The 27,313-nt window shown below is 46.4% G+C and overlaps 1 protein-coding gene across 1 annotated transcript in view; it reads right to left on the bottom strand.

The window, feature by feature from the left end:
* Positions 1 to 507: 507 nt before the first annotated feature.
* The window catches only part of LOC311158021 (vascular endothelial growth factor receptor kdr-like), a 126,447-nt gene continuing 99,641 nt past the window's right edge, over positions 508 to 27,313 (bottom strand). The window contains exons 20-30 of the mRNA XM_084213122.1: positions 26,920 to 27,008; positions 25,511 to 25,676; positions 24,874 to 24,971; positions 23,374 to 23,496; positions 23,168 to 23,279; positions 18,617 to 18,716; positions 17,905 to 18,010; positions 16,693 to 16,817; positions 16,379 to 16,457; positions 13,759 to 13,853; positions 508 to 5,804 (exon numbers count right to left, since the gene is read on the bottom strand). Of these exons, the coding sequence (XP_084069248.1) occupies positions 5,600 to 5,804; positions 13,759 to 13,853; positions 16,379 to 16,457; positions 16,693 to 16,817; positions 17,905 to 18,010; positions 18,617 to 18,716; positions 23,168 to 23,279; positions 23,374 to 23,496; positions 24,874 to 24,971; positions 25,511 to 25,676; positions 26,920 to 27,008 (1,298 nt within the window). The 3' untranslated portion in view covers positions 508 to 5,599. The remainder of the gene's footprint in view (positions 5,805 to 13,758; positions 13,854 to 16,378; positions 16,458 to 16,692; positions 16,818 to 17,904; positions 18,011 to 18,616; positions 18,717 to 23,167; positions 23,280 to 23,373; positions 23,497 to 24,873; positions 24,972 to 25,510; positions 25,677 to 26,919; positions 27,009 to 27,313) is intronic.

Raw genomic sequence — 27,313 nt, 5'->3', positions numbered from 1 at the left:
TTTAATGGTGTTCTTTTAGAATATCATGGAGAGCCAAACCCAACACAACCTCTGGAATTTTGAGGCTGAACAAGCCCCAGAGTCCCTCCTGTTCTGCAGATTATCTTCACAGACTTCTGCACTGACACGCTTTGGTGACCAAGGGCCGTCCTTAGCAGGCAGAATTGTGATTCTCTCTTCTCTCTCAGCCCCATTTATTGAGATATCTCAGAAGCAACCAGACACAATGTCTGTGTTCCACGGGCTGTTCTTGGCAGAGGCTGGTTTGCTGCATTTCTCCAGCAAATTGCCCATTTTTTTCAGAGGTCTGTGAATCTTTAAAGCAAATGCAGTGGGCAGTTCCCTCTGAGCAGTGTGGCAGCTTCTGTCCTAACTTTGGAACCCCCTGTAGAAATTTGGATGAGATCTATGCCTTGCAAAAGTCTCTCAAAACTGTTGCATTATTTATTTTTATTCTGCTTCAAGGACAACTCTTTTCAAACCAAGAGATGACACAGAGGAGCCCTGGGCTGTATAAATATAGAATCTTTTTATTTTTTTGGTTAATAGATACAGTACAATTTTTGACTACATAAGAAAGCGTTGTTTTCAGTGCATACATTCTTCAGGCAGACAGGAACATGGCAGACAAACATTCCTTGGTGGTTTGAACATGGCACTTGGTTTATTTCTGTAAGTCCCAAGTTCCTGGCTTTTCCCAGTTTTCCTTAGTTTATTTCTGTAGGTCCCAAGTTTCTGGTTTTTCCCAGTTTGCAGTGGCTGCTTTGACAACTCAAGGTCTAAGGAAAAATGAATTTAGTGCTACCAGGAGAACAGGACAGTGCTCAGTGCATCCCACACTGGTCTCCCTGTCACTCTTGTGGTCCCAAGTGACCCAGGCCAGCAGGTTTTCCATTCTGTGTTCACAAGAATGGAAGTAACAATGTCAAACAAACCACCCAGTGCTTGGGCTCAACACCTCCACAGTCTCCAGTACTGCCTGACTCCTGAAAAGGCCAAATCCCAAACTCCTCCCTGAATTTCACTTGTGTAAGGTGGTGCTGGTGCTGTGACTTGGGCAAAATTCTTTCTGTTCTTTTGTGGTGTAGTAAAAATCCAGGAAAATGGACCCCAGTGTTTGGCCATTACATTTTCAGGGAGGGGAAAAAAAGAATTATTGCTGCTTTTTGTGCTTTTAATTCACTGTATGATAAGGAAAAACCTCTAGACTGATCTGTGAGTGTGATACCGATCCTGAGCAATTCCTGTGTTCAGGGAAACCTGATAATGCTTATCTTGCTCTGTAGCTATTTGCTTGCAAACAGTTCCTGGTGTGTCCCCTTGGTGCTGTGGGATTTAGGGGTCCTGGAGCCCAGAACACACCCCCAGAGCTGGGATAGGCCAGATGGAATCTGCAGAGTGAGGCAGGACATGAAGGGTAAGTGAGGGGAAACATCAGGAACCAGCCTGGCCAGTGCAGGCTTGCATGGCAGCTGAGATTCCTGCAGTGAGCAGGAGAGCAAATCCAGCGCCAGAAACACCTGGATGCTCTGGGCTGTCCTGGCACTCCCCAAGCAGGTGAGGGAGGGAGGGTTTGTGCCAGTGGGAGGTCAGCAGGAGCCCCAAGTGTGTTCACTGCAGCACTCAGGGGGTTTGTTTGACACCATTACTCAGACTTTGAATCTGATTTCCTTGACATCCCAAGCAGACACTTGGGACACGTCTTGCTGGGGATCCCCTTCTTGTGGGGATAACTTGGGAGAACCTTACAGAAACCTCATTGTTTGAGGAAAGGACTCTGGGAAAGATCACATTCACACAGTCACCAGCCTTCATTTTTGCTCCAGACACCAATATTGAAAAATCAGTAGATTAAAAAGCTTCTCCTATTCAGGGAAGGACACAAAGAGACTTCCAGACAAACTAATACAAACTTGTTTTCCTTGGCTATATATAGAGGATTTAATGTGAAAATCTTGCTTTAGATTCTCTAGTTCAGCCTCTGCAAGCACAGGATAAACAGCAGTGAAATGATCCTCCACCTGATCTTAGGGAAAAGGCAGAGCAAAGCAATCCAAAGGGACTGGGAGAGCAAATAACAAGAAACATGAAAAGTAGGGAAAACAGGAGACAGGAGATTGTTGCAACACCAGCCTGAACAAGAACATGCAGGTGAAGGCACTTGGACACCTAAGTGGGAGGTGATTGATGGAGAAGAGACAACACAATTCCATGGAGAGCTCCCAGCTCCTTTGCCCTGATTCTCTGGGCCTCCAGGAGCACAAAAGCAGGAGGAGTGAGCACCATCAAAGGAAACAAAGGGACATGTTAATACAGATCCCACTGAGCTCAGGTTAGAGAAAGCAGCTGGCAGACAGGAGTCGAGTAAGAATCCCTGAGAAGTCTGAAAAAATAATAAACATCACATCATTTAAACAATTTACCCCTTCTGATCCTCTAGCCAATCCACCAGCCTCCAATTTAAACCCAGGCAGTGGGAATCCCTCACCTTTAACACATGCTGCACGTGGTGACACTTCCAGGAATGAGATCAACCTGCCAAATTCCTCCAGATTCCTGTTTCCTAACTGAGACTAAATGACATGGAGAAGAAGTGAGAGGCAGAGACACTCCCAGCCGAGAGAGCTGCTGGGCCATGGCACTAGTGGGGCACTGTAAACTGGAGCCTGGCCTGCAAGCATTAGTGAAATGTTTAGTACAACACTTAACTCTGTTACATCTGGGTAGTTCTTTCTCTTTGGAGTAAAATGTTACAAATTTTACCATATTAATGAAATACTATATTTGTTGCTACAGGGTACACTATATACATCATTGGAAGAAGAGAACGATAATTAAATTAAGGGAGGCGAGAGAAGGACAAACAAAATATTAGTAAATAAAATAGAATATGTTCAATAATACTTTTCAGGCAATACTTTTGCTTGTTACATTTACTATAAGGAGGAAAAAATCTTCCATGAAATAACATTGGAAACAGCTGCCCAAACACCAGTCAGTCCCTTCCATCGCTGGATGTGCTCAGGATGTTCTCAGTTCTGCCACTTCAGAGGAGCCCTCAGGGCTGGGGCTGTCAGTGCCACCAGGGCTTACCCAGCTGGAGCACTGGAGCTGTGCCCTGTGCCACCACCTGAGGTGGCACAGAAAGGCTGTGGCTGTCACTGAGAGCCAGAAGGGCCCTGGCTCCCCACAGTCTGCTGGGCTCCCAGGTGTGCTCCTGTGCCTCTGCCTTGGAGAAACCCTGCAGCTCATCCTTCAGGGAAGGGAAAGGGGAGGCCACGTGCTCAGCTCCCCCAGCAGAGCTTCCCATGTTCCTCAAAACACAGAGCACACCTGCAGGTTTTGTTCCTACATTTCAGAGTTCCTCAGTGAAGGTTTCTCAGCGCTGTTTTCTCACCCTCCAGCTCAAGGTGCAGTAACAAACATCTCCAGCTGAGGCCATCAACAGCAGAGCCACACACAGGCTGCACCTTCTCTTCCTTTGCCTCATCAGTCATTTATTTCCACAAGAACTCATTGATTGATCAATCAGTTGATTGATCAGAGCTATAGATAGCTAATAGTGTTTGATGAAAAACCAATCCAGTGAGCTTCCTGGGGCTCATCAGAATTCTTTCCCAGTAGTGTCTTCTCTTCTCTGACCAGCTCTACTCAATACATAGGTACTAAAATACAAAGCAGTGCAAAATGACCATAAAGCAACTACAGCCCACACCTATCTAGCAGGTGCACTATGAGCAGGGGGCTCTGGAGGGACTGCAGGTGATTTATAAGGGACTCTGAAGTCAAGGAGAAGGAGCAGTGCAGTTCCCCAGAGCCCATCCTTCAGATGCTTGAGAGTTCACAGTTAACATGGGGTGGGTTTGGAGATTTGTTTTCCCCTTTGATAATACCTGAGGCTTGTTTGTGATTCCATCAGCATAGCCCACTGCAAGCACTCATCCAGAAAACTTCCTTCGCTGCTGCGAGGGCGTGCAGCTGTCTTTGCCAAGGTAACAGCATCATTTTGCAAGGCTTGGATTTCACCCCCCTCTAGTCTGAATCATGAAAAAAAATTCTTTTTCCACTGAAGAAGTCAAATCAAGGGAGAAAAGGAAAGGGCTGTGCAGATTTTGAAGGAAACTGCACAGGGAGCCATTTACAGATCAGTTTGTAACTCAGGAGGTTACAGCCCTCACTGTCAGTGAACATCTTGCTCATCCTGGTTTTTTCTCCTTGCAACCTGGAGACCTTTCCCTTCCTAAATTTTAAAGCCAACCCTGATTGTTACAGAGCACATGAAAGGCTGAGGATTATTTGCTGATTTGTGAGGCTGCTGTGATGATGCACAGGGCACACAGGGCACCTGGGCACACTTGTAACAGTCCCTGCCACCCACAGCTCTGGGGCAGGGGCAAACCCACTGTCAGTGTCTCACATGGCAGAATTTGTGATCCTTTCAGTCCTGCTGCAACAACAGCTTTGAATTACCCTGAACCCAGGAAGGGCTTTGCATTTGATACCAGTATTTACCTTGGCAAGACAGAGAGAATTGTGTGTCACATGGGCTTGCAGCTTAACAGGGAGAGTATCCCCAGGGTCAAACCCTTGGGCACCCCCACAGAAACCAGAGGAAATGCCTTTTTTTTTTTTTGTTTTGTGTGTTGTTTTAGTAAATAGCCTGTGTGCAGAAAGGAAACATAAAAATGCTGCTGCCCTGCTGGTGCCTCAAGGGTGTGTGTGAGTTTTTGTGTAACTCTTGTGCTGGTACTGAGAGTTTTCTGCACATTCACACATAGGTGTGTGTGAGCTGGGAAGTTCTCTTTGAGTCAAGAAGGTTCTTACTTAAGGCAGTGATTTTGCCTTGCAGCCATTACAGAGCATCTCCAGCAAGGTTCCCTATTGCATGTCTGCAGAACAAACTGCTGTTGGAACAAGGGAAAGCCCAGGGCCTCAGATTTAAGCACACTGTGTGCCCTGCTGGCCCAAAGGGCAGGCACACGAGCACTACCAGCTTGCCCTGGGCCATGCCATCTTTAGGAGTGTATCCTCTGGGCAGTGGAAATTACTAAATCCAAATTGCAACCAAAATAGCTTGGATTGCAAAATATTTCAGAAATATTTACAGGAGGTAAAATCCCAAATTAGGAAAGGAAGGGTGTTTCAGCTTTTCTCCAAGCCCAAAACATTCATGTGCTGCTGCTGTTTTCAACAGATCCCTTCCAGCACTGGCCTAACCAATCCCTGCAGGATGTGTCAGGGCCAGCAGCTTGAATCTTGTGTTCCCAGCCAGCCTGGCATGACCCTGATGGAGTGAAGTGGGGCTGCAGGAACCTGTGGATCTGGCAGTGCCAATGAACAGCTCCAGCCAGGGGGAGGGTTCAGGGTTACAGCTCCTACCATGGCTCTGACTGACAATGCCATTAATTCACTGCAGATCTCGCAATAGGCCTTTAAAGAGAAGAGAGAAGATGCTCTTAAATTGTTTCTAATCCCATCTGAGATGTGCCAGAAGAAACATGTGAAGCATGATCCCAGCAGAGTTCCCTCCTGTTTCACCCAGGCTCCCTGGGGGCGCAGCAGAGCCTGGCAGGGCTGAGCTGCACCCCCAGGGCGCTGCTTACACTGGGGGGGCTGAGTAGTGCATGACAGAGTTGTAGTCTGGAGGAGGGCTGTGGCACTCCAGGCTGGGATCCATAGGCAGCAGGACAGAGTCTTCCAGGGGGAACTCCATGGTGTCCTCTTCCACCTGCACTGCTGGCTGGTACTTGACAGTGTCGTGGTCAGCCAGGATGGATTCCTTGCTCCTGCTGACAGCTCTCCTCCTGTTGGGAACAAACACGGGGGTGTATCCAGCCTGTCTCTGTAACCAATGGTCAAAATGATCTCTTGAAGAAGTAAATATATAAAAATATCAATTTATCGCTGTGGCACTCTGTAAGACAATTTTGCTGACTGGATGAGGAACTGAAGTATTTTAAATAACTCTGTGTTTTAAAATTAGATGTAGGAATAATTCCAGCTCTGCTGCCCTGTCCTTTCAGCTCAGCACATTTCAGTGCACTACAGATCTCTTACTTGTAAAGGCACCTGTCCTGTACACACAGTAATATCCTCCCTCATTGCTCTGACACAGGTCAGTAAAATTTTGACTTTTCTGAAAGCAGAACTGAAGGCTATGACTTTTCTTGAAGCATAATAAGGGATGAAATACTGAATAATCTCTGGCAGACCCTAATTTAAACCGATACTGAAAGCAAGAGTGTGTGTTGAACACGCTCAAGTGCAGGGCAAAATCCCTTTTATATTCCCCAGCCTTTAACATTCCTGAGCCAGGGGCTGCTGAAGGACAGCGCTTTGCAGCATTCCAGCTGCTTTTGTTTCCTGTCTTCCCCTTTCCAGGTGATGGAGGGTGGGGCAGAGCAACTTCCATCACATGGAGCAGCCTCAGGGTTCAAAGCAGGAGAACCCTGAAACTCGTGTCACAAGGTGACCTCGAGGAACAGCAAGGGCTGTGGAGAACTCAAAAGGTTCTTTCTGTCACAGGCTGCCTTAAAAAGGATGTTCTGTCAACCTTGGTTTGCACTTCTATGGTGCAAACCAGGACACTGAGCAGCTCCTTGGAAGAGGCCTGGATAACTGAGGGGAGCTCTAGAGGATTCCAGTGTGAGAGTGGCCTTTGAGCTGCTGCACTTTGCTCAGGAGCCTTTAACTGCAGCTCTTGGGAAGGAACCTCAGCCACAGGCTCAGCACTGCTCAAGCCTCAGCTCAGAATGACTTGAATGTGCCTGGGAGAATTAAAAATCAGGCAGTGCCCAAGCACTTTGTGTGTGTGCTTCACATGTGTTTAAAGTAGTATCAAGTTGCATTTTAATGACCCTAAACCAAATCTGAATAGTCAACAGTTCATCAAATAATTGTAGAATTCATTACACTCATTTTATTGGCACTTCTGCAGTGCTTCCAGTCCCCAGCAGCTGCTCATTTTCTCACTGGGGGGCTTTAGGAAGAAAGCAGAGCCAGTTCCTGCTCCAGGGAACAAACCAAAGCCAGGAGGCTGCCCCAGCAACTGGAGGGAGGGCAGCAAAGCCATGAATAGGAAAATAGCAGGTCCAGGACAGGAACTGTGTGTGTGTGATGTTTTTTGGATGGTACAGCAGAGAGAGCAGCAGGCTGAATGGCCACACAGAGCTCCTTCAGCTGCAAAGGGTAAATCTGCCCTGCTGGGTTCTGCTGCTGGGACTTTACAAGTTGTGTTCTCTTGCCTCTGAGTCTGGAACCTGTGAAAAGTCTCAGGTTTCCCACAAGCTGCAGATATTGCCACTGGCTGACAGAACCACTGTCACTATATTAAAAAAAATAAATTAAAATGTTTGCTGGTTCTGGAAAGATGCCAGGTGTTCAGAGCACTGGCTGGAGCAGAGCAGTGGTTCCTGCTCTGTGCACAGGCACAGGAGCAGCCTGCAGGCTCCATCTGTGAATCACCTGCAGAATGTGTGCTCATGTTCTGTCCATCACTCAGGAAGCTCTTGTGCAGCCAGGTTCAGTCACAGCACACAGCTGAGCTCTGATCAGTGCACTGGGACAGGGGCTGGTTCATTTAGGCTCTGATTTTAGTGTGCTGGGCTGGCTCTCACAGCAGGTTTGCACCTCCAGCTTTGGGAAGTGAGCCTGAGCTGTAAGAGCCAACCCACCACGTCTTGCATGCCCAGAATGAGCCTGGCTGCCAGGACTGCTGCAGTTTTTAGAGCAAAGCTGCTGTTTCTGTGCTTTCAGACCTGCACAAGGCATTGAAACCAAACCTGTGGAGTGGCAGAGCAGAAATTCTAAAATAAACAGTAATCCTGAGAACTTCAACAAAAAATGTAGCACCCTGTGCTTTCACAACTTTTACCTCATTGTCCAGAGAGAAACAGGAATGGAAACTCCTTATGTATCCTACAGATTTGGCAGCTGTCCATTCTCCACACACAGAGTTTGGCTGCAGATAAACTTCCCTGACATGAGCCATGCAGCCACAACTTTGTTTATTTATGGAATTCTCCTTTTGTTGCTCAGTTCCATTGGCTTGTGTCAGACAATTCCATGGATGTTATGGCTTCCAATTTGCCAGCTATTAAGGTCTCCCTGGAGACAGGGAGAAGCTTGAGAGCATCAGTTTAATTTGGAAGCTTGAGAGTATCACTATACTGTAAGGGCCTTAAAGCTAATAATTTAAAATTACCCCTCATAAGTCTTACTACAATACATCTTTCAGAGTTCTATTTCTCTAAAGTATCTAGTCTTAGTTACAAAACCATCCTTTAAAACTTACTTCTAATTCTATTTTTCTCTCAACAATGTCTATCTTATTCCATAACATTTTAAAGTCAACATTTCTTATCTCAAAGTTTACATACAAATACATGCTACATAAACTTTCTGTCAAACTTTAAAAATTCTCTACAAATTCATTTCCCACAAGTATCACTTTAATTTGGCCTCCAACCTTCATCTGTCTGAGTTATTAGGGTTAAAAGGGAAAATTTCAGCCCCCTGTAGACTCCCAGCAGGTTTTGCTGTTGGGTTCCTGCCCCTGTGGGTCAGGAGGGATATCTGGGAATAAATAACTCTGCTGCTGCTGAGATCAGGCTGGGCTTTGGAGGACTCCTGAGTGTCCTCTCTGCTCCAGAGACACAGAGCTGATGTGCTGGGTCAGAGGGAAGTTGTGTCACTTGCTATCTAATGGCAGACCAAAATGCAATTAACTTCCAATACTATTCCTTTCATCTCAATGCATTTCCTAATTAAAGCTCTCTGTGGGGCTTTGCATTTTTGCCTTTCATGCTGCTGTCACAGCCAGAGCCTGCTGTGCATGGACAGATGCTGCTGCTGGGGATGAGGCTGCTCATCCCCTTCCATCTGTCCTTGGCAGCTCAGGATGTGCCCCAGCCCTCAGAGCCCAGCCTGTGCTCAGTGCTTGGGGCTCCAGGCTCCCCAAAAGTCCTTCCTGGCCTGGCCCTTGGCAGGGACCTTCTCCCTGAGCTCCAGCAAACTGGAGGGGCTGCATTGGGCACTCACACAGCTGTGCAGCTCCAGAGCTCCCTGATGGGATGTCATGGACTGGTTTCAGGAGAAGCTGGCCAGTCCTGGGTGTTTCCTCAGTGCCCTGCTCTGCCTGGCCCTGCAGTGGTGAGTGGGTGACTCAGCTGGGATGGATCTGCTCAGGCTCCCCTGGCAGTGTCCCCAGCACGGCCCAGCACCGAGGATCAGTGGGAACACCACAGCATTCAGCTGGGCTTCAGCTGCACACTGACCCAAACTTGTCACAAACTGCAGGGACAACCCTCAGAACCACCTGGCTGTCCTGTTTGGGGGTACAGCCTGAATATGAAATAATCTACCACAAACTTTTTAGTTTTCTGAGGGCACCAAAGCTGTTTAGAAGATACCACAGAGGATCATCCTGCAGCAGCTGGAAGGCCTGAGTGACCTGCTGAGGCTTTTTCTTCCTACTGCACAAACCCAGAGATTTTGGAGATAGAAAATTACTGAAACCATCAAAGAGCTAGGAAACATTAGTGGAGCTGTTTATTTCATGTGAGAGGGAGGCAGTTTCTGTTAATTTACATTTTGGGGTCAAGGACTTGAAGGAGACTGTGGAGAAAGAAGGATGGCTGCAGGAAAATCACCCTGAGCAGGGAGGGATTCCTGCCCCAAGTGCAGCAGCTCCTACTGCTCTGCAATAAAAAACCCAAGTATTTTGCACTCAGTAGGAAAAACTAGTGGACTTTTCTGTCCATGAAGGAAACCTGGCTGTGTTCAGAGGCTGTTTTTAGGGAAAGATGAGAAATTGGGCTGACTGCTGCCAAGTAGAGCAGTTTGTCTCATGACTACCTCTCCTAATAACATGTAGGAGCCTCAGGGCTTTGTAGGAGCTTTCAAAGGTGTTTAATAAGGCTCAGAGTAAGAGTGTTGTTTTTTTTTTTAAATTTTAATTTTTCAGCAATTAAAGAAATAAAAGGGTTATTTTTTCCCTTCTGTTAGCTATGACTGATTCACAGTTTGCTTTAATACATTTTCAACTGAGTGCTGTGCAGGAGGAATTTCATCCTGGGTTCCCCTCTGGCACACCAGTGCATCAGCATTCTGCTGGCAGGAGAACTTGAGGAGTTGGGCTCAGGAATTCATGGTTTGGAAGCATTTTCAAACACAAAGTGCAGGTAATAAAGTTTTCCCAGGCCAAAGCCACCCTCGTGTCCCCTCACATGTGTGGCCAGGCTGCTCAGCTGTCCCATCCAGTGGGATGGAAACCACTGCAGTCAAATCCACAGCCTCTCACAATTCCCCTTCCAGTCCTTGCTGCTGTAAGCACAGTGCACAGTCCTTGGAAAAAAGTGCTTTACATAACTCCTGAGTAGCTACTCATTCCAAGTTCTAGTTTGGAGACCTCAGGTCAGGTAACAGTGTGAGATGCTGCCTGGCACAAGAATAAATGTATTTATTATTTCTGAGCTCCATCCTGCCCTGGAGCAAACATGTTTCCATTCCTGGTTTCTGTGAGAAGGTGAGAAAGGATTCCAGGCCAATCCTGGCTGTATTTTTGTTGTGTTCTGTGTGTTTGGACATGAATGTCTCCTGTTGCTGAGCAAAATCCATCATTTCAGTGTTGCTTTAGGCCCAGCTTGTTTGGCAAAGGCAGAGTCCAGTGCTGGGATGTGAGTGCAGCATCCAGAGGCCAGAGAGGATCAGCTGAGCCTCAGCTGATCTCATGGGCCTGGGCCAGAAGCAGAGCAGGGATTTCTGAGCAGCAGAGGATGATTGGGTTTGGGGGAGAAGGGGAAGAGCTGGGGGAGGACAACTGAGCAGATACCAAACCTTTTGTCACCTTAAACAATAACTTGATGATAGAGTCTCTGGAGGGTTTTAAAGCAGTGCTTGGCAGTAGCCTGATAATATTATGAGATGGAAGCTGACACCAGAGTCAGCCCATCATTAAATCCCCTGTGCTCCCTGTGCTTCCCTGAATGCTGATTCCAGTGTTGTTATCCCAGCCAATCTTTCCATCTCTCACTGCAGCAACTTTCTACTTCAGCAGCACAAAGCACTCAGAACTTTCCTGCTCTATTTTAGCAGCAGGAAAAGCTCAGAATTGGTTAGTCCAGCCTAACAGTGAGCCCAGGCCCAGGGTATCAGATTCATCCTCACTAAACTCTTGACACTGACACTCCATGGTGTGTGCTGTTGGCAAATTTTAAACTCAACAGAGGAATGAATGCAGGATAAATAAACAGTGAGATTTTGGCAAAAATAATAAATGCAGCCACCCTGGTTTAGAAAACATGCAAAGCCTTTGAACAGTTTTGTTTTAGAAAAGAAAGACTTTGAAAAGGATCCAGGGTAAATGTTTTTGATAGAGAGAGATACACCATTAACAAGGGTGACTTTATCTCCCCTGTTAAACCCACACTCCCTTCTGACCTCTCTATGTTATTCCACAGGCTTTGAGCCTTGTTTGGCCACTTGTCAGTGCAGGAGCACCCAGGGGTGTCCTGTCCTCAAACCAGAGGGCTTTGGGCTGCTCTGCACTGTTGGAGCTGCTCTTTGTGCCAAGGAGGGTCTGCAAGATTCCAAAAAAGAAAAAAGGCAGCTGACAAGAAAGCTTTCTGAGCTGGAGCTGAGGCTCTCAGGGAAGGATGTGCCAGGGAGAGGCACAGCTCTGTGGGTGCTGTGGCAGCAGGAGAACAGCCCAGCTTCCTGCAGGCTCTGCTGGCACTGAAGGGCTCAGGAACCTCGTGCTGGATGGAATCCCCATGGAAGTGTTGGTGGAAGTGGGGAGAGCCCAGGTGCTGGGGCCAGGCAGGGATTCACTGCCCCCACAGAGCCTCCCCTCCCAGTGGCCCTGCTGGCACTTCAGGAGGTTTTCCTGGAAATCTCTAAAGAACAGGCTGTTATGGAGTTCTTGTGTTTCCACATCTGGCTGGGTGCTGACTTTTCAGATTTTCAGGAGAAAGCCTAGAAGGGGCAGAGGGGGAACCTTCCTCTGCCAACTCTATCCAAACAGGAGAAATACAATAAGGAAAAGCTCAGGGGTGGGTGACAGAAACCCTCAGAGGGATAAATCCCACCAGAGAGGCTGCTGGATTTGTGGCAGTGTGACATCATGCAGCAAAGGGGTGAATCAGCCCAGGTGAAGCATCACAGTAATGCAGCTCCTGACATTTGAGCTCCTCCTTTTGGAGCTGCTGCCATTTGGTCTCCATAGCAATGGACTGTGCTGGCAGGAATGCTCTGGGTGTGTGCAGGGGATAAAAACATGGAAATGGATCAGGATCTCTGCTGATCCCACCAGGTCCAGCCCTGGGACATACAGGGAAAATACTGCTGGGCAGCCACATTCCTGAGGCCACACTGCCATCCAGCACAACCCACAGCAGTCATTCCAGCTCCTGTTAGTGCTGTCCACCTTCCCTTAGGAATCTTCTCCCTTTTCTTTCCCTTCTTCTCCCTTTTCCTCCTCTTCTCCCTTTTTCTTCTCTTCTTCTCCCTCTTCCTCCTCTCTTTCTCCCTTTTCCTCCTCTCCTTCTCCCTTTTCTTCCTTTCCTGCCCTCAAACATCAGGGAATTGATGCTTCTAAAGCATCAAAAGACAAGGGAAGCCCTTTCCATCTGCTTTTCTCTCTGAGTGAGAGTCAGCCTCTCCAGAAATGCCATACTCTGACCATGCTCTCTCCTGGGAACTCTCCCAGAATATCCAGAAGTGCACCAGGCTTCTTCTCATCCCTCACTTCTCTTAGTGCAGAAAAGGGCTGACTTGGTGTAGAATGAGCAAGAACAGGTTATCTGCTCTGCTGGGAAAGGTCATGGAGCTCCTCAGTACCCAGAAAACTCATACAAATCAGTAGATTTCAGAGAAAACTCTAGGCAAGTACTAATTAGCTTAATTAACTGAATAGACAAGGAATTCATTGCTACATAATAATATATATTTTTAATTATTTTGAGCAGCTATTCTTTGAAATTCCACATGTTGACATTTGAATCAGTAAAATGGGTAATTGTTGTTAGGAAGGTGGAGAAGTTTTTCACTACTGGGTCACCTCTGCCTGTGTGGTTGTTACTGAAATACAAAGAACTGTGAGCAAAAAGCTAAAAATCAGCTTTTAATCTTCTGTATTGTACTATGAGTGAATAAACTAACAGCAAACCCTGTCCCAGCCTCTGTTTGTAAAGCAGGTGTGAACAACACAGCCCAGGGATTGCAGAGGTGGTGGGGTTTAGGGAATTCTCTGCAGCTCTGTCTCAGAGTGATGATGAAGCAATCAGGGCTCTGGTAAAGGCACTGCTCTGCAGTGCTTGGACTGCTCTTTGCTGTGCACAAGCATTTTAAGTTTACTCACATCCCATGAGCTGCAAAGATGCCACTCCTTCTGTCTGACCTAAATATACACACTGGTACAATCACAAATGTCAGCTTTGGCATTAATGAATCAAGTTCTTCAAACTCTGCTCCATCACTAAGAGAGAACACTGGGGAGGCAGTGAACAAACAGCTACATTTGACCTCTATATTCTCATTTTTTCCTCCTATCATCTCCCATTTGCAGAATCTGCTGCCCCTTGATCTTAAAGCACATTACCAAGGTTTGGGTTATGGGGCTGAAATTCAGAGTTCATCTCCTTTTAGCTTGCCTGGATATCCAGAGGTTTCCTTTTGGCAGCAGAAACAAAACTGCACATTTCAAAAGCATTTCTCTGAAAGGAAGAACTGTCTGAAAAAGAAATCCCCCAGAGTACTCACGCCAGAGCCATGATCCCATAGGGCCAGGAACGGATTTCCAACCTCTTGGGGCTTTTTATCTCCTCTGAGGTCAGCACCATCCCACTGTCAGACTCCTGAGGAGCAAAAGGAAGGGAACATCAGAGAGATCTGGAACCTGGGACTGCTGCAGGAGCCACCAGTCCTTCAGGATATCCTTTTATCAAGGCCTTATCAGTTCTTATCCAAGTGTTCCTGATAATGCTGCTCTGGAGCCTGGGAATGTTTCCCTTGTTTTTATGACATTAAAGTTTTTGATCTGCATTTCCAAAGAGCACCCTTAAAATGAACATATCAAAAAATAATTTGACATTTTCAAATTTGAAACTGATATTAAGCATGACATATGGGCACCATGTACGTAGGATAGCTGAGATATGAATAGACTGAGATTCATAAAGAATATATCCAATAATTCTGGCTGGGCTCCTCCAAGGAAAAGCTCCTTAAATACCCACTGGAAATACACAATTAGAAACACTGGGATTTGAAGGAAGTGGAAGTTCAGCAGCATTTTGTAAATGCAAGTGCTTTGGAAAGATGGATGGCCCTGGCCTTTATGGATTTTTTTATGTCCTACAAAACTGTCTTGATTCAAGTTGGGGTTGTGCTTCTGCTGCACTTGAGCCTGAGTCTTGAGGCTGCAGTTAAACTTTGTGCTAAGTTTATGCAAGTACACAGACATCACAGTCCTCATTTTAAGTTATTTAATAACATTAAATGCTCTGGGTGTTTCTTTGCATTTGAAATATTTTGTGATGCTGGAAAGTTGCACATCTGTGCATTTGTCAGGACCAAGACAGCAAAAGCTCTCAACATAGAATAGAAACTCTACTTAGTCTTATTTTGCCAGTCAAACTGATCAAGATATAAAAAATAATCTCATCAAACCATAAATAACAAAAAAAAAAGCCTTTTTATACATGCTCTGGTCATCTATCAGTTGTTAATAAGATCAGTTTCTAAGGGAGTTTATGAAGTATAAAGTGAAATCCTGAATTAATGAGGTCTGTCAAACCCTCAGTAAAACTCAGCTTGTCTCTGGATTTTATCTTGACTGTTTCCCCTTCAAACACATGGGCTAGGAACAGTTTATCTGGGGGCTGCTCTGCATTTTGCTTACACCTCTCTGCTAAAAGAATCTCCACAGAGATTGCAGATAATTGCACAATGGCAGGAAGGTGTGGTGGAGCACTTGGAGAGCTCAGGCAGCTCTTTGAAATAATGACCTAATGACTATTCAGGGTTGATAATTAAGAAAACTTCAATAACCAAAGTACACTTACTTTGTCCAAAAGCAGATCACACACTGATTTGGATTTAAAAGATCCTTGTTGAAACATCACATTTTTTTCTGATCTCTTGATGTGTTATCACCCTTTTTGGAAACTTTTCCCCCTCATGTAAAGGTTTATTAGGAAATGAACAGGGAGCTCTTAGGCAGGTAATGCTCCTGCTGGCAGCAATAATCTCTTGAGACTCCATTGATCTAGCAAATGTCTTTGTGTGATTCACAGGGACAGATTTTATCCTGCAAGAGGGAAGATGTAGGAGCCAGGGAAATTTCTAAGCCTGCTAATCCCTGAGATGCACTGATAAAGGGCAGAAATTCCATCTGGGAAAATACAAGGCAATAATGGGCCTCAGTTTGTGCTCAGCAGAGAACAAATGACAAACAGGCTCTGTTGGTCAAGGACATGAAATATTTCCAGGACAAGACTTGAGGCTTCCCAAGGGAGCTGCTCTGAGGAATGGCTCTGTCCAAGAGGGATTCTCAGCTGGAGCTTTCCTTTGCTGCTCCTCCTGTGTCAGGAGGATTCCTGAGGGATTCAGGCTTTCTCCCTGAACCTTGATCCCCCTGGAGCATCTGTGCATTGCAGAGGTGCCTCCTTAGGGACACAGAAGGTGCCATTGAGGCAGAACATGGAGCTGCCTGGACCACAGAGGGAATTCAGGAGTTGTTCTTGGGGATTTTTTTAAATAAGAAAATCCCACCCATAACTTCAGAGGAAGCCAACAAGCAGAACCCTCATTCTGCAATAAAACAAAGCTTTGCTTTCCCCTGGAGCAAAATTAAACCCTTCAACACTCTCCCACCCTGCCATGGCATTAAACTGGCAATAAATCCATTCACTCCCAGTGAGGAAAATCCAGGGTTAAAGCCTTTGTGTGAATCAAGACTAGGATCTTGAATCCTGTTCTTGTCTACCCAGAAGTGAACACCTTCACCCCCACCAAATGACTGGCTGTCTTGGCCAGCCAGAATGTGTTCAGGAGAGATTTCCCTCCAAGAGCCTCAATTCAATGAGCTGCCACTTTCTTATGGTGGAAAAACATCTTGAAATATGTCATATACAGCCCCTTAGCCTGATCAAAGCCAGGGCAATCACACGTGGGCTTCTCCTTAAATTATTTGTTAAGAGAAATGCAGGTCCTTCTTTGTTGTCACACAGCCCTGGGTGTGAGGTGCCAGAGCCAAATCTTCTGCCTGATTTAAGGTTCTCTCCTACCAAATGATTCCAGAAGCTCTAATGAGAGTTTCTGGTGCTGCTGATGAGTGATCTGTGAACCTGCTGGGGAAGGATGCAGTCACCTCTCTTACCTCATGCATCACTTTCTCCTTCTCCACTGGCACCTCATCAAATGTCTTCACACTCAGGGGTCTCTTCTTGCTGTTGTTTCTGAAAGCAGGAAAGTCAAGGGCTCAGCACAAAGCCCAGGCAGATTCTGCACCCGCTGTAGCTCAGCTGCCTCCTCACACAGCCCAGTTTCCTGGAGCACTTCTCTTTTGTCACCTCTTGTGTCTAATAACCAGCACCCTGACAAACTTCTCTGCTTCTTCCACCAGCCATGCTAAGGGAGGGCCCCAGACAGTGAAATGTTTCTTTCCCCCCACCCTGTATCTGTTTTTCTCACCCAGTTTCTACTGCACTCCAGCGATTCACTCCATTGTTCAAGTTTTCTTCCACAGGGCAGGTTTTGGAGTTGGATTCTCCATCTGGACACAAGGTGATGTTCAGTGGAATGTAGTCTTTGCCATCCTATGAAATGAAAAACAGAAAAGAGCACAAAGCTGGTAAAGTTCATTTAGTGCTGCATCTCAGATGTGAGAGGTTGTTGTATCCTATAGAGCTTTATGATGAGAAAGGACTAAATAGTGTTTTCACTTAACTGTGATGTTTGTTCAAGGTGATTACCATGTTCCTCACACCCTGTGGAAGTTATGGAAGTTAGAATGCACACTCCATCCAAGAATGGCTGTGCAGGAGGCTTTGTGAGGGAACTGGGGCACCCTGGGAGCCCTGTGATGTGGGGTGGCTGAACATGGGCTGGGATATTCTAGTCCAGGTCAGAAGCAATGGCCCGTGTCCTGCTTGGTTTTGTTCAACTTCAGGAGCTTGGGAAGAGCCAGGCCTTAACATGGGAGCCTGAAAGGATTTCATTTCTTGTCCTTCCCAGGAACTGCTGCTGCACATGGTAATGAGCTCTGCATTGTCATTACCCCCCTGCAGCAATCCTCAGCAATGACTCTGCCTTTAGCTCCTGAAACTATTTGTCCAAATTTCCCTGTGCTTCTTTTTGTTTTTAATTTTGAGAAGCAGTTAAGTGCCCTATTCCCTTATCTTGATTTTTATGTCTCCTCAATTTACTTTGGTTATAGAATCAAACTCACAAGCTCTTCATATTGCAGACTGGGCCCTCTTCAACTCAGCTCCACTAAATTTGTTTACAAACAGGAAGGAGCTGGAGGAGAGTATTTGATTTCTTCTTCAATTAAATTGACAATTGCATAACTGATCTGGTTGTTTTTACTGAAGAAGAAAACAACTGGTTTAACTATTATGAGATTAATCATTATATACCTGACTTTCTGTGCTTTAAGCTGCATAATTGCAAAGCTCCCAAGAGCACTGGGGAACATAAGCTTGGAAATGAGAGACAAAGTTCAGGAGGTGAAGAAAATCAGAAGTAAAGTTACCATCTGAGTAGTTAACATTGCCTTTACTCATCCCAGCAGGGATTTTCCTAGTGAGCTGTGCTAGGAAGTGAAATCTCATCTTGGTGTGTAATAACCCTGCCCATGCCCACAGGTGTCCAGCCCAGACCCCATCTCCTGCCCTGCTGCACCTGCTGCACGTTGGCCTGCAGGAGATCCCCCAGGCGCTCCACCAGCTCGCTGAAGGTCGGCCTCTCCGTGGGGACCCCGTGCCAGCAGTCCAGCATGGTCTGGTAGCTGCAGGAAGAACAGGGATTAGGAAAGGGAAAGGATGGGGGCTTTTCTTCCAAACTCTTTCATTCCACTGCTGCTTGGTTTGGTGGGTCTTTGGATTGAGAGAGGTTCAGATCTCCACATGCTGAAATTCTGGTTTAGTTTCCATGTGGGATGCTTTTTGCTTCCATATTCCTGTCTCAGCTCAGCCTGCAGGATTTTGGTTTTCACCTAACTTAGAGTCTGGCTGCTGGGCCCTGCTGATACTGCTGAAGCAAGGCCTGGTTATGGCTACTGGGTTTCTGTCACAGAATCTGAAGTCTGAGCTCCATGAACTACATGAGTAGTGTAGTACACATGAGTAGCTGCATGTACACATGAGTAGCTGCATGTACACATGAGTAGCTCCATGGAGTATAGCTGACATGGGGCATCTGATCATCTTGTTAGCAAAGGTCAGCCTGACTTGGGCTGTCCTTAGCATTACTCTGTGCTGTCAGACACCCAAAATATGCTCAATCACAGCTTTACTGAACATAAAATACCCAGCTGTGCTCTCCTCCCCCTCCCCACTGCCACACAATCTCTTTTCTGAGGTGTGCAGCTCCAGCAGCTCCCAGCAGCTCTTACACTTCAGGAGTGGAGTACTCTGGAGATCTCATCCGGGTCCCCTCCTTGAGGCGCCGGCAGAAATCCTCATCGATCTGCACCCCAGGGTAAGGAGAGGCACCTGGGGAGAAATGACAGGGCTTCAGGGTGGCACAGTCTGTGTCCCAGCCCAGGGGATCTCAGAGCATCTGATGTCACCCAGAGGCTGGCAGTAACAGGAGCTCGAGTGAAGGAGGAGTTCAGTCATTCACAATCTGCATTTTTTGTTTGGAAACCTGTCACAGACTCACTCTGTCCCTTCAGAGATTTCAATCACAGGGTCTCCTCTGCTTCTGTGATACAGTCAGGACCACTCCAAGGTAAAATAGGGCAAGGGAGAAATGAACTTTATTGGTTTAAGAGTTTAAAGTATCTCTTGGCCAGTGGTAGAAAAGTTCCAGCTCATTCAATGGGTTCCTTGGTGCTTTCCAAACTGTTACCCTGCCAGTATCCTGCACTGAGAGGACACACCCAGAGTGAGTAATTCCTGCTCATCCTTCATTGCCTCAGAACCCCTGTGAGCAGGTGCAGAGGGGGCTGTGGGCACCTGGCCCCTGCTAAGGACCACGAGAACCTTGGTTCAATCCCATGAGTGGAATTGCTCCTCTCCTGCATTATCCTCCAGGGAAGACTCCCTTGACAGTGCCCTCCCAGCCCTTCAGCCTTGTTTTCTTTCCTGACTGTGTTCAATGCTGTTTTCCTTGAGTGCCACTCAAGTGCTGGCTGAACCCTGGCAGGACAGCTCATGGTAACTGGAATTGTTTTGTAGAGGTTGAATGCTGTGAAGGAGCTTTGTGTTAACTCCCACAAAAGTTTGGGAGAGTGCTCTGGCATCTGAGTAATCCAGAGCTCACAGGTAAAATTCAGAAGTCTAAGCTGAGATTTAAAATGCTACTGAACCTACAGTGGATAAAGCTAAAGGATTTGTAACTTCCCTCTCTTCCTCCCCCCTTAGCCAATGCTTCCTGTGCAGCACAACCCTTGTCTTGGACATTTTGGCATCCTGGAGGCTGGATGATGAATTTGGAAACAATTTCATCAAGTCTTAACATGGGAGATTGAATGGAATCTGTATCCAGCCCTGGAGGAATCTGTGTATGATTTACTGGCTATAACATTCCTGCATATTTCCTGCAAACACCATCATGTGCTGTGCACTTGGGGGCACAATGAGAACAGCAGAAACCTTTTGGATAAAGCATTGAAGAAGGGGTCAAAATGTGGCTGCTTCCAGAATTCTTGTGTTCTGTGAACCTGACTGCTCAGTGGGCAGAGCCTGCACTGGGGAGCTGAGAGCCCAGCACTGCCTGAGAAGGAATCTCAGCTCAAATGGGCTCCCAGGACACCCAGAGCCCAGGGATGCTTATCCACAGCACTTCTGAATTCCCTGGATGTGCAAGTTCCAGGGCACAGGACTGACAGTGTTTCCTGCAGTTATGTAAGCTGGAGAGAGGCAGCACCATCATTTCTGCTTTATACCCAGATTTTCCTTCCCAGTCTTGCCTTTGGCCTGCCATTATGCTCAGAATAACCTGGGAATTAACTGCTCATCTCATGGATGGAGAATTCCACTTGCTCTCACAATCTGAGCTCTCTCTGGTTTCATCACAGCTGCAAGATGTTGGTGGGAGCAGATACAGGGAAGGCAAAGGATAACAGTGATAGGACAAGGAGTACTGGGACAAACTGAAAGGAGGGACATTTAGGCTAAATATTGGCATGCAATATTTTACTGGGGGGTGGTGAGGCCCTGGCACAGGTTGCCCAGGGAGCTTATGGATGCCCCAACCCTGGCAGTGTTCCAAAGCAGGTTGGATAAAGCCTTGAGCAGCTTGGTTTAGCAAGAGGTGTCCTGTCCATGGCAGCAGGGGTGGGGACTAGATCATCTTGAAGATCCATTCCAACCCCTGAACATTCCATGAGTCTATGATTCATTTTTGACTGGAGGATCTTTTAGTAATTTATAGTTTGGCCAGTGCTGGCCTCCTACCAGCTGGAGGCAGCTCAGATCATAAAAGCAAGGAACTCTCCCTTTCCCACTTCCACTCAGCACTGTCTTTATCTGGACTATGGGATAAGTCTGATAACTTGGATTTGGAATGCTGAGACAGCTTGGGAGAAATGTAGGCTGGAACATATGGTGTAAGGCCTACACATGATGTTTTCCTTAGGGGAAATCTCCTTCAAAATGCTCAAAGATGTGGCATGCATTGGATATGGGAGCCCTCTTTTGATCTTCGTTTTATTTTAGTGGCATAATGAGATGCTGATGTTACTACCAGGCACTGCTTGTTTACATAATTATCTCTGATTGCTTTTGGAACAGTGCACATTGAAATTCCAGGAGACACTGACATTCTGTACCATTAGTGATTTCAGGATGTGTTAAACACTGCTGGCACCACCTGACACGAGGTGTGCTGACCCCATTGGAATAATTTAAAGCTCATTGCAAACTCAGCCCCAGATGGAAATTAATATTCCCTCAAGTCCTGATTTCCCTGTGTATCACCAAAGCAGATGCAGGCTGCCAGCCTTTCTGCAGGCAGGCTATTGTCCTTCACCACACAAACTACACTCTGCATTGTCCCAATCAGTATTTTCCCCTTTTTTAGAGGGTGCTCAGCCTGTGGGACCCAGTGAGAGAAGCAGCTGGGAGCCAAAACACACCCTGTGGCAACGACAAATAACTTCCATCTCATGGCTCTCAATGATCTGTAAAACTTTTATATGACAGAATTCAATCAGTGACACAAATCCTTAATTAAATATTTATCATTTGAGCTGCAGATGTGAGCAGTGCCAAACCACAGGCATGCCTGGATGAGCTGGATGAAAAACCCTCTCAGAGAAAATGACTGGTTTTGAGCCTGTGCCACCAAGTGAAAAAGCAGTTTGTGATCTACGTCACAGCCAGGGCAGAGGCTGCTGCACGGGTGGCAGCCCCTGGAGCCATTTGGGAGGTTCCAAATTCAGAAGGGGACAGTGCCAAGAAAGGGGCTAAAACAACCCAGTTAAAATGTTTTTGGTTTTGTTTGGTTTTTCTTTTTAATAGATTAAAATAGGGGTGAATTTCACTGACTGGATTTTAATTTGTATTAGTGTTCAGTATTAAAGGCCATCTGTTAAATTCTGTCAGGACCTTTGGGAATGATACAAAGTTTGTTTCTGCAGTGCCCCTTGGGTTCATCAGCATTCCATCCCTTTGGTTCCCAGTGGAGAGCCTGTCCCTGAGTGTGTCTCTGGATGCTGATGCTAAAGCATATTCCTGAATAATCTGATAAAACCAGGGCATTCCTGGTGCTTCTGCAGCTTTGCCTTTCTGTGCTGCTTCTACACCTGCAGCAGGTGATGCTGTTACAGAGCCGTGGAGGGCTCACCCCAAAATAACAACACCCAAAAACCAGGCTGAGCTCCAGGGAAAGCAGCAGCTGCCACTTGTTTCAACCACTCAAGTGTGAACTTTCTGCTTGATGTGCAGATGTGGAGCAGGGAAAAGTCCAAATCAAAGACTTGGACTGAGAGCAGGTTATGATTTTGCAGCCAGCCCTAAGTAAAGATTAGGATGGAAACAGCTCCAGACTTTGCATTTTCACTTGGCATCTTGAGCCCAATCATTAATTTCAACTGATCCATGAACCAAAGATAGAAGGAGATTAGAGTTTGCTTTAAAATCCAGCAGCTTAAGTTGACAATGCTTCTTGTTTTCTTTTGTCTGCAAATGCTGATTAAAAAGCCAGAGCTGACATTCCTAAATTCCCTCAGGAAAACAAATCTTGCCCCTCTGCAAGGAGAATCTGAGAGCAGCACAGTCCAAGTGTCTGTAGGGCTGCTTGTGTAGGTCTCACAGCTTTATCTGCTGGACAGAAACCAGAGCTCAGAGAGGCTGAGATTTCTCACAGCATCCTGGGATGACATCTCAACTACATAAAGAACATCATTATTATTCTTTTAGAAATGTTGTGGCTAGCAAATGATGCAGCCACAAGAGCCCACGTTCTACCCTTGGTCTGCTGCCAAAAGGGTTTAGGCTGAGCCCAGCACTGCTCCTTGCACCAGCCCAACAGCAGCTGCTGCCAGGAGATTTTTCTTACCTAGAAAATCTTTGATTTTGTGGGGTGGATGATCAAGCTGGGATAAAAATCATGTGGGCTCATGCTGCATGGGCTGCCAGCAGCAGCCACTGTGCCCACAGCAGGGTGACCCTGCAGCTGTGGGGTTCCCTGAAGCAGCTGTGGTTTGATAGGAAACTTCTTCATTGTTCTCCAAGAAATCTCCCATTCCTCCCAGCAGCAGAGGCTTGCATTTTATCTCTGGGTTCTGTGCTTTCAGTGGGTAAAAATGTTAGGTCCAGGATTTAGGATTTTTGATCGTTCTCATTGAAATTGGCTTTATTTTACACCTGGTTTGCACTGTGCACTCATCCTCAGTGAAACAGAAGCACTGCCCCACATGATCACCTTTTGTTAAAAGTTTTTCTTAGCTAAGCAGCCATAAATTAGGGGGGAAAAAAGGTTTTGAAACCATTCTTACCTAGAGAAAATATTTCCCACAGCAGCACTCCGAAAGACCACACGTCGCTCTGCGTGGTGTAAATTTTGTCAAAAATAGCTTCTGGAGCCATCCACTTGAGTGGAAGCCGTGCCTAAAAGCCAGAGACACAACAGGTTGCCAGATGTGCTGTTACTGAGGTGCCCAAGCCCAGCTTGAGGGTAACCACTGAAGCTTCCTGCACTCACATCTCCCTTCCGTACGTAGTCGGGGTCTTTGTAAATGTCCCTGGCGAGGCCGAAGTCACAGATCTTGACCACGTTGTTCTCGGACAGGAGGATGTTCCTGGCTGCCAAATCCCGATGGATGCACTGCCAGGGAGGGACACAGGGTCACAAGGGGCTGGGCAAGGAGCCCCTGCTCCAGCTGGAGGCAGGAGAGCTTCTTTGGGAGCGGGGAAAGAAATGAACTGCGCTGGGAGCAGCTCAGAGAATGAGTGGGAATCTGCTCCAAATACACTGGGATATGCCAAAGAGGGAACAAACCAACATTGGAGTCAGTTTTCTGATTGTTCTGCCTGAAATAACTTTGCAGTTACAACAAGGAAGGGATCCCTATTTTCTCATTAGCTGATCCCTGGGAAATTTCAGAGAGGCCAAAAAGCAGCTGCAGCTACATTTGCCAGTGCAGGTCCAGCAGGGTGTGAGGTGGGATAACCCCTCTCAGGGATTCTGGGGGCTGCCCTGGTGTGGGAAATGGATTTGTAAAAAATTCTGAAAACCTGACAGAAAGCTCACACAGTCTTGCACATCTGTATGCAAACACTGAGATAAGGTGTGCTAACTGAGGAAAGCAATAGAATAGAGATGACATTGTTGAGAGAGATTGAACTAGAAAGAAGTTTCAACAAGTTTCAAAAGGTGGCCTTGCAAAAAGATGAGATATTTTAGAGAATTAGAACTGTGAAAGATGCATTGCAGCAGGACCACATGGGATAAAAATATTGGTGATTGGTGTTAGGAGTAATAGCAGCATTGTGTGGCAAAAGCTGACAGGCTGAAAAACATTTCTAAGGTATTATAACCTGGAAATAGGGTGGCTCCTGATGGAATGGCATTGAGTTTTACATCTCTTGTGTCTCATTATTCATCAAGACTGATAATGGAATAAACCCTTTTGAATGGCCTCTCAGTTGCCCCATCTCTGTAAAAGCTGGGAAAGCCAGCACCCTGGTGGCTGTGTGAGTGAGGCTCAGCTGTGTGCACACTTTGGCCTGTGGGTTACCCTGAATTTACCTGCAAAGCTGTTCCACAGGCTACAAACTGCTTCCTGTTCATCCAAGCAGTGCTGGCTTTGCTGACAGTCCCCAACACCTCTGACAAACTAAAGGAATAACTGGATACTCCCTCCTCAATTTTCAGTAGTGGTGTTGTTCACTACACTAAAAGAAGCTTTCTCCACAAGCCTTTCTGTGCTTATTTATGAGGCAGTTCCACAAATTGTCTCACAATTTCTGAGAACTTCACTCCTTCTATCTAAACCCTCCTGCTGCAGATGCCAGTCCCTGCAGCCAAGAACATGATGAATGTTTTTACACAACCCCTTCAGTGCTAATTACTGCTTAACCACCAGAGCTAACGTGATCTCCAGCACTCTAACAGAAGAGCAAAAAGCAGATTTCCCAGACTCAAGAGTGTGTTTGGGTTTCTTCACATCAGATACTCTGCAAGAAGTCTGAAGGAGCTCACTTTTCGGGAGGCGAGGAACTCCATGCCTTTTGCCACCTGGAAGCTGTAGCAAATCAGATCCTCCAGAGTCAAGGGCCTCTTGTACAGATCCTCAGCATCTAGGAGAGATCAGAAATGTGGCACAAATGTGACAGAGACGTGGCACGGCTCCAGAGCAGGGTGGCACTGGTGCCATTTGTGTGCTGATGGCCCCAGCCCCACAGCTGAGTGCTGGGTGTGAGATCTCTGCAGGGTTACAGCGCTGGGTGAGCAACCACTGACCCAGAGGCAGGGGATCAGATGATTAACAAAGCTCCCTCATCCATTAGTCACTCATTTAGCTATGGGGAAACAACACCTCAGGCTGGGAGTGAGAGAAACTTTATAGACAAGAGCCCAGGGACAGAGTGACCTCACAAGTCTGGTAAAACATTCCTGTTTCTCCTCTCACACAACAGGAGCAGCTTTTGTACACAATACAGAGCTCTCTTTTTGTGAGAAAGTTGGAGTGGGGAACAGGCAAGAGGGAGAATTTGGGATTTCACAAACAAGCCAAGCCATCTAAGGGCTTGTAAAGTGTTTGACAGTGTGTGTGGCACTAGCCAAGTGACAGAAGTATTTCCAATAAGAGATTTGGGATGAGGTAGGGTTCTTTTACCTTCTTCATCATCTTCTGAGTCACTGTAACTCTTATCTTCAATGAATCCTGAGCTGGCAGAGCTGCCTGTGCTGGCCACACTCTCCAGGCGCCTCTTGATCAGTTCAGTCAAATCACTGTTGGACTCATCCAGACTCTTCTCTGCTTGGTCAGAGTTTTCCTGGGACTAGAAATGGCATAAACCCAATTTTTAGCTTTGTATGATGCAATGCTTGAGCATTCAAAATATGTGACAATGTTGTAAGGAGAAAGGGTCCTCTGAAGATGAGCATGTTTAACATCATGTTTCCTGAAGTGGGAATAAATGGGAAACCAGGATTTATTAGTTCTAACTATAAATTATAAAGCCTGGCTTCCTACTTATTCCTGCTTATTATTCCCCTTTCACTGACAGCAATATTCCACATCAGAGTTAGCTGAAAGCTGGCTGGGTGAGACTGAGAGGTGTGCAGAGAGAGGCTGTAATTCTCTTGCTGTCTTAGGATGCTAAAAATGCCCTCCAGGTGAGTGCATGCTGGGCACTGTGCTGGGGAGTGAGGCACAACCAGCCCTCAACTCATGGCAACAATGGTGAGAAAGAAATTCTAAGGGAGTGCACCAGGAAAAGCTCCTTCACTCACACAAAGTCCCTCACGTACTTTGCTGCCTGCACACAATAGCTTTAACAATAATTCTAATAATAATAATACTGCAGTCATCTGGGAAAACAGTCTTGGTGAGGCTGCAGTTTCTGGCAGGGCTGGGGTCACAGAGCCTGTTCCACACTGGTTATTCACAAGGAGAAGTCAGTCCCATCCCTCCCCAGCCCTGATTTCTGCTCCTGTGCCCTGCTCCCATCCCAGCCCAGTCTGTGCTGGCACAGATGTTGTGTGCATGCAGAGCTGTTAGGGAACCAAACCACTGGTTGGTTTTGATGTGGAATATCCATGATCTGGGCTGTTGTTACAGCACAGACTTCAGGGCTGGCACAGGGGAAGGGACAGAGGATGGAATGAGCAGATGGGGGAAGGATGAACTGTTTTCATTTGGGGCCTAGAAACAAAAATCCCCAAAGCAGATCTGTGTTTTGGGAGGGTTCACTTTCTCCGAGTTCACTTAATGCCAGGTTTTCACTGCTATTTTGTTGCCCCCCTTGTGCTGGGAAGTATCTCACATGTAATTCCCTCTCAAGTGCTCAGGATTGTTTGGGTACTTGCAACTCATTCTTTAGGAGATGCTAGAAGAGCACAGCAGTGAGATCCTGCAGGGAAAATACATCCCTCTTCTTGCTTGTACAAATTGAAACGTGGAGAGAAATAAAGTGCCCATAGAAATACCCAATTGCCTTGGTGCCAGTGCAGAGCAAATCCAGCTTTTGTCAGTGGTTGTTGATTCCCTGCCTCGTGACAGAAGAAGTCTCATTTTCATACCTTGTATGCAATGAAATCTCCTCGTTTCCCTCTGAGATAGTTGGACAGATTTCCATATTTGCAATATTCCACTATGACCATTAAAGGACCTAAAAAAGACAAGTGAAAGTCAAATGAGTTTTGAAGCACTGCAAAGCACATAATTCTAATTTATCCTACCAAATCCTCTTCAAAATAAATGGCATTTCTATTATACAGATGAGGAAATGAGAAAACACAGAAGTGACACAACCAGTAGGGATGTGGAGAGAAGGGAACACATTCTTAGTTTTCCCCACTGGATGGTAACAGTTGGTATTTATTCCTAATTTATAAACAAGGAAAATTCAGGATGATCAACACAATCCCAGAGGCTGTTAAGGTTGGTTTGCTCTGCACATGGAGCAGTTTTCAT

The sequence above is a fragment of the Fringilla coelebs genome (assembly GCF_963513975.1).
Source record: "Fringilla coelebs genome assembly, chromosome: 11".
NCBI lineage: Eukaryota > Metazoa > Chordata > Aves > Passeriformes > Fringillidae > Fringilla > Fringilla coelebs.
This window is presented reverse-complemented; position numbering and strand designations above follow the sequence as displayed.